General features: G+C 35.0%; 1 protein-coding gene across 1 annotated transcript; it reads right to left on the reverse strand.

Moving 5' to 3' along the window:
* Positions 1 to 966: 966 nt before the first annotated feature.
* Positions 967 to 7,774, reverse strand: GCK72_012077 (uncharacterized protein; the record flags this gene model as incomplete). The annotated part of the gene is made up of 12 exons (XM_003103498.2): positions 967 to 1,199; positions 1,247 to 1,334; positions 4,046 to 4,199; positions 4,274 to 4,364; positions 4,697 to 4,829; positions 5,114 to 5,266; positions 5,693 to 5,826; positions 5,873 to 6,050; positions 6,105 to 6,338; positions 6,385 to 6,597; positions 7,612 to 7,661; positions 7,711 to 7,774. 12 exons carry the CDS (start codon positions 7,772 to 7,774, stop codon positions 967 to 969), a joined length of 1,725 nt encoding a protein of 574 aa, XP_003103546.2.
* Between the last annotated feature and the right edge of the window lie 3,875 nt (positions 7,775 to 11,649).

Below are 11,649 nucleotides of genomic sequence, written 5' to 3' on the forward strand. Positions count from 1 at the left end.
TGAGAGAGAGAATATAAATGTCCCCACTTCATTTCTCTTTTTTCCATTCGAATTCTACTATTTGTTCATTTCGTCATCTCTCGTAACACTGACGTGTAATAACACTACGCGCGTTTACTCTTTCACTTTTCAAGGATAAAAAAGTGTTCGCGCGGGAAAAAAATGAAGGATTTATGGAGGTTTTTGAAGTAGAGATTGCAATCTCCAATCGAGGAAAATGAGCGGGAAAATAGATTTTTCGGTTGGGAAAGTACAAAAAAGTGATTTTTAGCTGAAAATGTTGCAGATTTAACTGAAAAAGTGATATCTATTGATTTAAATAACATAGCTAATTATTTTTTCTGAAAATTGCACTGAATTTTACCGAAAATCAACTCAAAAACTCAATTTTCGATTTAAAAAATTAAATTTTCAAAAGAAAAATATATTTTATTAAAGGAACATCAAGATTTTCAAAAATGGGTCTCGCAACGACATAGAACTTTTCTGTAGTTTTAATAGTTTTGGGATATTTACTGTATATCGCTGCGAAACCGAAAACACTAATTTTGGATATGCTCCTTTAATTGATTATTTAATTTTTTAGAGAGAATCCTTTTTTTCGTCGAAATTTATAGTTTTCGAGTAGTTTTTCAGCGTTTTTTTGTGCACATTATACTAAAAACCTATTAAAATATTGTTATTCACAATTTGTGCCACTTCAGCTCTTAAAATCTTTACGAGAATGTAGTCGAGTATTACTGTAGGTACGCATAGTCTTGCAAATAAAAAAGAAAAAAAGTGATTTATTAAACTAAATGAAATGTTTCTCAATAAGAAAATAAATAAAAATCACAATCGGGGGGAAACATTGGGTCAGAAACAACTACACGATAGAGATCATCAACCAGATAGGGCAAAAGGAAGATATAAATAGGAAAGAGTGCTCTACTGCACTTTATCAATAGAGCGCATTTGTTGAAATGATTACAAACACATGGAATCTTCTCGAATTCTTCTCTGAAATCGTTGCCTTTCTTCAGTTGTCAACGTGATTTCATTCAATTGAATCTCTGGAATATCCATGTCCAATGCAGATTGGAACACGTCATTGTCTTCTGAATCCGCTCGTAGATTCTGAATACTTGCCAACGGAGTCTTCTCTCCGAACGCTTTCGTCTCCTTCACTTCATCCTCTTCACCCCATTCTTGTAGTTCTCCTGGAATATAGTTTGTACCGTAAGATTTCCCGTAGAAAGATGATTACCTGATCCAAACAGCAAGAAGACAACTCCACAAACAATGTTGGCTGCAGCACACACGAGGAACAGAGTCTGCCATTCAGAGAGAGTGTTCTGGAAAAAAAAACAAGTATTGGTGAAATAATATAATTTGAGGATTTTGAAAACATTGTGAAACAGTTATTAGCCGAAGTCTTGGTACATTTACAGTTTCACGTAGTTGTGATACATAAGTAAGTGATTTTGATTCCGATATGTTAACGAATTGTGGCGGTACCTAGCATGACCTATCCAAGTGATCGCCTAACCCTGATTGTGAACTTACACGTGGAAAGAAGATCCGCCTATATACCGTAAAACTCTAATAGAGGTGCCCCAGTAAAGTCTATTCAACGCAGCTCATCTTTTTTCTCAAAGAGATATCAAAAAGTTGCGGGTTTTACGGTAAGCCTAGAGAAACTAACGAACTAGTAAGATTCCTTATGTTAAAATGAGCACTCTCCTGCCACCCAAGAACATAAAGAGATTATAAGTGCAATAAGGTTTATGATCCGTGTGAACCCTGAGGGAGAGAAGGCGAAATGTTTCAGCCTACGGTCCATGTGTTTCTAGTTGTGAAATTAAAGACAGTATCTTATATACAGACACAACAAAGAACTACCACGAGCTCTAGAGCCTTGTGACTAATATTATCAAGTTAGTCAATGATGTGACATCTGTTTCACGTGGTACTCAAATGAGACCTTCAGTTTCCGTAAATTAATGCTCGATGTCCTTAAATATTTTCAAAACTAGCTGAAACTGAACTATTTTTCTTATCCCTTAAATTAGGTGATTGATATCACAAATTCTACAGTTTCACCTGAATGAGAATTAAATATTGAGAATATTTGCATCACTGACCCGATCGCTAACCAGTTGCTTAACAGAAAAATGATCTGACTACAGTTTCCAGAAAAAAACTGTTATGGCTGGTGATGTCAGGAGCAATAATAATGAACATTTGACTAGAAATGACACAAAAGTTTTAGAGTTGACACGTTGTCAACCCTAATGGTCGCATATACATATCAGTGGAACACATTCTCTATAGCTTTCCAGCACCATTCATTTTTTTCTAACTTAAGAGGCGTTGTCTGTAAGATGAGGATTCCTCTTGGCACAGTTGCAAAAGTTGTTTCAATCCAAACTCTTTTTACAGTATATGTACCCCTATGGTAGTGATTTAAAAAAAATATGTCACCAGTCCTCTATGACGTCATCATAGGAAAATATGACCAATAATTGACTTTTCACCCAAAAATTCATAAAAATTTCAATTTTTCAAATAACTTTAGGAAACTATTGGCAACATGTTAGGAGTGATTTTGACTACCCCTACACATATTTTCAGCCCCTCAGACACCCCAGAAACCGTTCAAGTGAATTCCATTTTCATGTTTTTCCAACTTTTCTCGAAAAATCCCTCTAGAAGTACTCAAATTTCAAATCGTATTCGTATTTTCCGCAAATAGTTCTGTTAGGTCCAGTTAAAATCATCAAAAAACCATTGCACCATTTTGAGATTTTTTGATTTTTTCAAAAATCACATAAGGGTCCCCCCTTATGAAAAAAAAATTTTCACGAAAAATTCAAAGAAAAAATGTGTTCCGAAAATAATCAGAATATTGAGAAAAGAGTTAGAATAAACCAATTCCAAGATTATACATCTCAGAAATTGGTTTGAACCGATTTCGTTTTTTTCTTCATCGAAATTTTTTCCCATTTTTTGACATTTTCATCAATATTTTGTACTGAAGTACACAAATTTCAAGTAATGTACTTGATACTCGCTAAATTTAACAAATAATCAAAATAAGACAAATGAAAAACCATTGGACCATTTTGAGATTTTTCCATTTATTTCGAAAATCACATAAGGGTCCCCCCCATGGATCAAAATTTTTATCGAAAAAATATTTCAACATTATTTTGATTCAAAAACGTTCAGAACATTGATGCAAAATTACAAATGTTTAGTAAAAGAGTAATATCTGAAGATGGTGCAATGGTTTTCTGATGATTTTAATTGAACCTAATAGAACTTTTTGCGGAAAATACGAATACGATTTGAAATTTGAGTACTTCTAGAGGGATTTTTCGAGAAAAGTTGGAAAAACATGAAAATGGAATTCACTTGAACGGTTTCTGGGGTGTCTGAGGGGCTGGAAATTTGTGTGGAGGTAGTCAAAATCACTCCTAACATGTTGCCAATAGTTTCCTAAAGTTATTTGAAAAATTGAAATTTTTATGAATTTTTGGGTGAAAAGTCAATTATTGGTCATATTTTCCTATGATGACGTCATAGAGGACTGGTGACATATTTTTTGTAAATCACTACCATAGGGGTACATATACTGTAAAAAGAGTTTGGATTGAAACAACTTTTTGCAACTGTGCCAAGGCCCAACACAAACATTCCCACTCTTACAGATAGTGCCTCTTAATGAGACTATCTGAACTCCTAATGCCTAATAGTAAGTTATTATTTTTGCTGAAATCGTATTGTTTATGGCAAGTGTCGGTAACAGTAAAGTAAATTTGAATAACAGTGACAAATCAAGCTTTTAATTTCAAATAGTGAATTTCAATTTTCAGATCCGAAATCTACATTGTGATAGTTTTTGGTTGATTAGAGGTGCAATCGATATATTGGGAAAAAGTAAAAGAGAACTGTTAATGAAACTTTCTAGAAACAGTTCAAAATGTACCGTTTCTCGATTTTCATTTCAGTTCATTTAAAAAATTTTGTTTAATTCCTGGTGTATCTCTGTCATCATACTCACCTCCTTCTTAATTAATCCAACAATCGCAGGTGTCGATAATCTTCCCATCATTGCACAGAAAACTGATATCGAAGACATTGTTGCAGTGTATTTGGGAGCTAATGAGAGGAGAGATGTGTAGAATCCACTGACTAGAGTTCCCATGCAACCGTACCTGAAAAGGGGAAAGAATAAGGTTGGGCAGGAAAGTTTTCATTTAAAAGTAGTAGCAAGAGCTGAAGTACTCACATCATACAGAAGAAAAGAAATCCAAGAGTTGGATTGGTGCAATCCACGTAGAATGTAATGAGAATCATGAAGAGAGCACCGCCAAAGTTAGCTGAAATATATATTTTTATACGGTTTTGGGAAAGTTGTATAAAATTCTGTGAAAATGGTAAAGACAATGGTCCTTTAGCCGTGTATTGAAAATTAGTATGTTACACAGTTTTCTCGAAGGGGACAATAATGAAAAGTTTTCGGAAGATGGTAAGCGAAAGGCGGAACGCGGAATTCCGCTCAACCCGACCCGGTAACGATCAAGGCTTGAGTTCAACTGATTCTCATAAGACCACATTGATATCAGGAATTGGGTTTCTTGTTAAGCCAACAACACAAAACCGTAATAAACCTGCTCTCCATTTCCATGAACCCTTGGTACCCTACACTCACCAATAGATTGTGACAATTTGACTGCAAATGTTCCACTGATTGTCTTATTCTCCTTTGCTTTATCAATAGCAATTCCCCATACAATCTTCAGTGCGAAATTCACAATATTCGGGATGGAAGTGTAGGTTCCATTCTGAAAGGAAAATATATAGGCACTGTTTCAATAGTGATGTTAAAATTTAGTGTCCTCTGGAGCACTTGGTACTCGGAACAGTAAAATGGTATGAATATGCTTCAATTCGCTGTGAACAAATGAATTTCTATCAAAAGTTGATTTGAAGGCCGTATTCTATCAGTGAAGTTTCATAAATGTACTCCAGATTTGTTACTGAATCATCGTAAATAAATAAACAATCACTCAGTTACAGACCCCTTGTAACAGTACATTTTTCCCCATTTCAAACCGAATAAACTTACTGCAATAACTCCCAAATGAAGAACATCCTTGAAGTAGTTGGGTAGATATATTTGAAGAAGAGTCACAATTGAATTAATAACAAATTGACAGAGCAGTTGGGCAAGGAATGCAGGAGACTTCAAGATTTTTGCATATGGAACTACGAGGGATCGCTGGAAATTGTACGCTATATAATGCGCAGGATATTATTCGATGAAGGTCTAGTATAGTTTAGATGTGGAATGTGAAACAGGAAGCTGCGAAATGTTCCTGAAAATACTAACTTTTCTGTTTCTCTGATTCTTTATGTTAACTCACAAAAAGTTTTGGTATTAACAGAGTGCCTGCAAATAAATTGGAGTAATCTCTCAAGAACATAGATTTTATAAAATCTTGTTTGGATTTGACACACCGGTAGTGTCATTTAGAAAAATTGGCGTTTAGCCTTTCCAGGAAAGTTCTGAGAAAGGCTTTCCACTAAAAAATAGTTTTGTCAAAGCGCAAAATCCATGATTTTTCTACTGTTCTCCCTATACCATGAATGTTTCAGCAACTTATTTTCTCTTGATAAACCTGGCTCATTCATTTCAAAAACTCACATTAGTCTTATTCGATCTCCTAACAACATTTGCATCCAAGTACTCTCTTTCCGTTTTTGTCATAACTTTACATTTCGATGGTTGATTGGATGCAGTAAGGAACCAACAAACTGACCAGATGGTTGAGACTATGCCTGGATCATAAAATGAAGAATTAACAATTAATTTCTAAAAACTCACTTGCAAAATAAAAAATCGATGGCCATCCGAAAGAAGAAGCACAAAGTGACGCAGCCACTGGATTTCCACCAGCTCCAGCCATCTGATTACCAGTTGTGAATAGAGATATTGCAGTACTTCTTTCAGCACTCGGGAACCAGTTGGCGAGGATTGCGTTGTTGGCGGGAAGGATGAAACCCTGAAGAGTAGGATAAATTGAACAAGATTTTGACAAGATTCAAACAATTCTTACCTCCCCCAATCCCATAATAACTCTTGATATGAAAACAGGATACGGTCCAAAATGAGTTGCAATGTATGGAGTGATGGCAGTCATCAGAATATAACAACCAACGGCCGCTTGAAGAACATATCTCGGGGAGTATCGATTGATAAAGAACATTGATGGGAGTACGGTAATGATGGATCCCCAGAATGTTCCAGAGAAGATCAGGTTTTGTTCTTGACTGTTCCATACCAATTGTCCCTGGAAATATTGTTGATTGGAGGGGTTATCGGCAGAAGCAACTTACTCCATAATCCACTACAACTTTCTTATTGTTATCATTGGTCGAGGAGCACGCACCATTTGAAACCAGTTCAACCTCCTCAAAAATCGACGAAGTATTGCTATCAATTGCTTCCGGAAATACAGTATTCTCCAACGCCAATGCAGTTGAATTTATCATACAAGTCATTGTGATAGCGATATGCATTCTCATGAATGTTGTACAACAGAAACCAGCCTGCAACTCTCAATTTGTCATTGGCAGCATAGTTTGGGTAAATGTACAAGAAAAACAAGTTGGGTGAAGCAGCAAACATTTCACGGATTTAAGGTTTCATTAAACTTCTTGTTTGTACGGTTATAAACATTAATATGACGTTAAATCCAAGACCCGTGAGCACTATCAAAACCTATACACTTTTCCAATTTCTATTTTTCCAGGAATCTGTCAACTTTAAAACTGAATATGCCTGTTTCAAAATTCTCACAAATACATGAGTGCACAGGTAGAAATTATTACCTCTAAACTATCTTGTTCGTCCAAAATTAATGAAAATCAAGGAACATTGAAAATGAGCACGGTTACAGAGGTGCTATAACTCAAATTTAAAATTTTACAAATTTTATAGCATAAAAGAATAAACTTCGAGTTTGCTTGTTGTATTGGATGTCACTACTTTCTAAATCAGACGATTCTAATTTAGTGGATTCCGGAACCGCAAAAAAACAAAAAATTTGAACAACTTCGAGCATCTCAACCGAAATTGTGAGTTCAAGTCAATACAGAGCTCGTTTCCCCCGTCCCAACTGTGCCAATTCCTACCATATCCTTGAGCCCTACTCATAACAACACAAATAAGTGAATGTTTCAAAATGTTGTCAAATACTAATATCCAAAGGTGTACATAATTTGTGAGAAATTTCAACACGGTTTTTTTTTTTGAGTCGCTCAAACTTCTAGTGTCATTTTACACAGCAGTGCTAGGCATAAAGACACGCAATTGCGCTCTGTCGCACGACGGTTGGCACGGTTAAAATAAAGACTTGGCTGAGTGTCAAATTAAAATTTTAAGTTTATTTATCGTATTTTTGAATCCAAATCTGTTTTTTGCGGACCTTTTTCTTTTTTAATCCTTGTAACACCCTTATGGACCAATATATACATTCTTTCCGCTCCACCTCTTCTTTATTTTCTATCAAAGTCAATTTCCTACATTATACAAATCAATCCTGTTAGAAATAAAAAACTCACCATACACAACAAGCAAATGTGTAATCTTCTCGAAAATGGATGGAAAAATGCTGAAATATTAATTCTATTCAATCCTGTTTGATCAATACAAAAACTCACGAAATTTCTTAACATCAGGTCGTGAAACAGCCCGTTTCACGGGAGGTTTTGTGTCCAGAGCCATTATCTGAGTATTTTGAGCACTTTTTCGGCAAGGAGGATATGATAAATTGGGTGCATAAAATTGTGTCTGAAAGAGAAGAGAGAGAAATTGTGTTTTTTGGATATGAGCTGAGAGAGTAAGAGAGAGAGTGAGAGAGAGAGGGAAGAAGTGAGCAAAGAACGCATACATTTTTTTGCATGAATAGAAAGAGAAAGAGAGGAATTGAATTTGTTGCGGTTTCATTGCAAATTTAATCAGAATTTTTCGGAGAGGAATTTCAGTTTACCGATTTTAGTGGTTTTACAAAATTATGTATCTGAAATATAAGGGATAATTGAGAAATTCAGGGGTGGGTGATTGGTGAGCAAGAAGAAGAAGGTTAGATGAGTGGGAAGCTTGAATTATATAGCATTATGTATATTGAGGACGGGATGTAAACAAAATTCGAGGGGGCTTTTCGATCATTCAGTATTATGCAAAGGTAGGTATTGGAAACTATAGAAAATAAGGTTTAAAAATGAAATAAGAAATAGGAAACAGTGAGCGTAGAAGAGATATTGACAAATTCCAATAAATACAGTTTCAAATTGTTTTAAAATCAAACTTACATAGGAAACAGATAATTGGCGCCGTATCAGTGTAGCACAATGAAGATTAAAACTGTTGTATTTAGAAAAATTAGGTTTAAAACACACATACCCTTAAGCGTGTAACTACTGACAATTCTAAGAATCGAAAAACATTTGAATTTTTTTCAACCCGGCCGAAACGGGTCGACTTGGGCCAACTCGCTTCAAACTGAGTTTTATGAGCTGAAAAATATACCAAAATTTAGATATCGTTGCGTTCTATGTCTGTAGCCTACAACGGGCCTGGTTACAATGGCTTTTTAGGCCATTTTTGCGTTATTTGGAACTTGATCACGCCCCGCGGTTGATTAACAAATAGCCGTCCGGCCCGTAATAGATCACGAATGTAGAACTCGTCGAGATCTACATTTTGGTATATTTTTCCGCTCATAAAACTTAGCCTGATGCAAGGTGAGTCTGCTCGTGTCGGCCTGTATGATTATAAAAATAACAGGAGATTTTTACAAGATAAACAAGTTTCTCTTAATCTATTTTTATTTTAGAATAATCTGAAACTGAAACTTTCTTTAAAAGAATGTGTTCGTAAGGATGTTAGGACTACTGTTTCAGAAATCAGTGAAACTTTCACTCACATGATCAATATTAATTCCGCCACGATACAGAGTTCTGACAATAAATTTGATAAAGTTGAAGACTAGTACTTACTCAAGAAAAAGGAGAATGGGGAATCAGAACAATATTTTCTATTCGTTCTCAATGAGCTCGCTCCCTCTGGAGCATTTGCATCATAATCTTACACTTTGATTCCCTTGACGACAGGTGCACTTGTTGGAACGTAGTCAAGAGTTCTAACACCTAACATCAATAAAACAACACGTCTTGAGAAGGGGAAGCTCTCGAAAAAATAATAAATGAGAACAGGAAGAAGCAAAGTACCTGGGAGGAGAGAACAATGAGCAAACAATCGAACACAAAACATTATGGGAACTAGGATGAAAGAAACGAAAACTTAATGAGAAAAGTCAGAAGAATGGGGTGAGAAACAGGAAGAAATTTGTAGTTTCATCATCACATCATAGACCGAATCTCTAAAATATACAAGCCTAAATTCAACGAGGAGGTCAAGATAAAAACTGTAGAACTTTTGAACAAAACAGTTCTGAAGTATTAGATTTCATTGAAACTTAAACCAAGGCATTGTAGAGTTTACTTGTGTTCTTGCCAGTCTTAAGCTTATACAAAATTAAAGCAAGTAGTGGCACTCCACATATCATGCATTCCATCTTTCTAAGGATTTCGGCATGTATCACTAAAATATTTACTTGTGAAATTTACTGTTTTACACCTAACATTATTGTTGTAGCGCACAAGTGTCATAATCGTAGGGTTGTGAGCGATAAATAACATTTTGAACTATGCATCTTGGGTAACCAAAAACGAAGAAGTTGGGTAGATGACACAGTTTCTGGTAAATCAAAGTTGCTAGCGTATGGATAAGTTTCAATTGAACATTTACGCCTAATTTTCAAACAGGTAGATTAGTGAAGACAATGAAGCCAACGACACATTATCATTCCTATAATACTAGGCACTTTACAAACAATACTGGGTATCAGTAAATGAGAATATTGTTGAGACCATAATGTTTTGCTGTCAACTTTTCCAGAGAATGTTCTCATTTTCCAACTTGAAGGAAATCTGAAGGCCACCTAGGATTTTGCCCACATAACTAGCACCTTCAGAACTTTCTCACTCTAGAAGTTTTTGAAAATGAAGTTCCGGAATTACAAGTTTGCATTGCGTATGGACTGACTTGACAAGATGAGCGCAAGTTTATCATAGTTTTGAAACAAAAAATAAATTTTTGTATCTAATGATCAGTAAATGCCATTAGAGCTGAACATACCAATAATGATTTACCCGAAGTCAAATCGAAATTTGTATCATTGTTTAAAACTATGAAAACATCATGAAAAGTGAATTTTCGTGTTGAAATATTCTTCCAAAAAGTCTAAAGTACAAAAGAAAACAAATGTTGTTATCTTAACTGAAATTCTTCATATTCATTAGAAGGCAAAATATTTCAGACATTTAAATGAGTAATAGCTCAAAAATAGCATCAAGATTCACCAAATTTTTTGAAAAACTTTCCAACTAAAAAAAGAAAGCTATGGAGAGATTCGGAGCAAATTTTAACCTCCGATTAACGGTAGTCAGTGTTTTCACAAACAGAAACTAAAAATCTGAAGCAGTAAATTTTGAGTTAAAATTGAGAATAAGAATTCTGACAACGTTGCAATAAATATTCCACAAAAACTGAAATTCAATGAATGTTTTTAAAATGATCGTAAACTAAATTGAGTTCATCTTGAAACATATTTTTGCCAAGAACAGCACTAACTTTGTCGAAGAAATAGTGCTTCAAACAATGTAGAAAATCACCTCGAAGATTTGAGTTAACAATAAAATTGTGCCTTTTTATTTACAAAAATACGCTAGGTTTGTGTTGAAGCTGTAGTCAAATTCACAGATAAACAAATTCTCCGAGAACACTCGGAATTTCAGATCTCGAAAAAGTTGTGTTTTCAAAGTCAAAGATTTCTTGGACATTAGGTCTTCTATAACTATGGCGCCCAGAAACACCCCAAATCGTGAGGGATTTTCAACGCGACGTAGCCAACAACGCTAGACTGATCGAGATTTTTTTAAAATCGAATATTGAGAAACAATGAAACATTGAAACTTTGCAGTCAATAATACGTAATTCCAGTTCTTTTAACGCAATCTTTTGGTAGAAGTACTAGAACTAACACAGAACTTTTGAAACAAGTAGATGAGATTTCAACTTACAAACTGTCTTATTTCTCACAGGAGATTTAGAATTATGAGTCACGAAGTGTTGCCAATGGCAGAAATGAACAGATGGGAATAGTTTCCAGAAAAAAAGTTGTTTGCTGGAATCAGATCGGTACGTTCGACAGTGACAGGTTGGAGCAACTTAGTTAGAACAGTTAGATCAGTTGGAACAGTTGGAACAGTTGGAACGACAAAGAAAGAAACCAACAATAGAGAAAATGAGAACAAAATATTGGGTGAATATGAAACAGTACTTATTGTCGACAGTTTTATGTAGATTTTCGGTTTCTAAAATCTATTATAGAACTGACGGAAAGTTTGCCTTAGTATCAAAATGAATGTTGAAGACAATAAAACAAAGTTGTAGAGATTCTGGAAATACCCTACTGCATACTGTCAGAAACAAGTACATATATTGACAACAAAGCACAAGACAGATTAAAAATGGTT

This window comes from Caenorhabditis remanei, chromosome IV (assembly GCF_010183535.1).
Source record: "Caenorhabditis remanei strain PX506 chromosome IV, whole genome shotgun sequence".
Classification (NCBI taxonomy): Eukaryota; Metazoa; Nematoda; class Chromadorea; order Rhabditida; family Rhabditidae; genus Caenorhabditis; species Caenorhabditis remanei.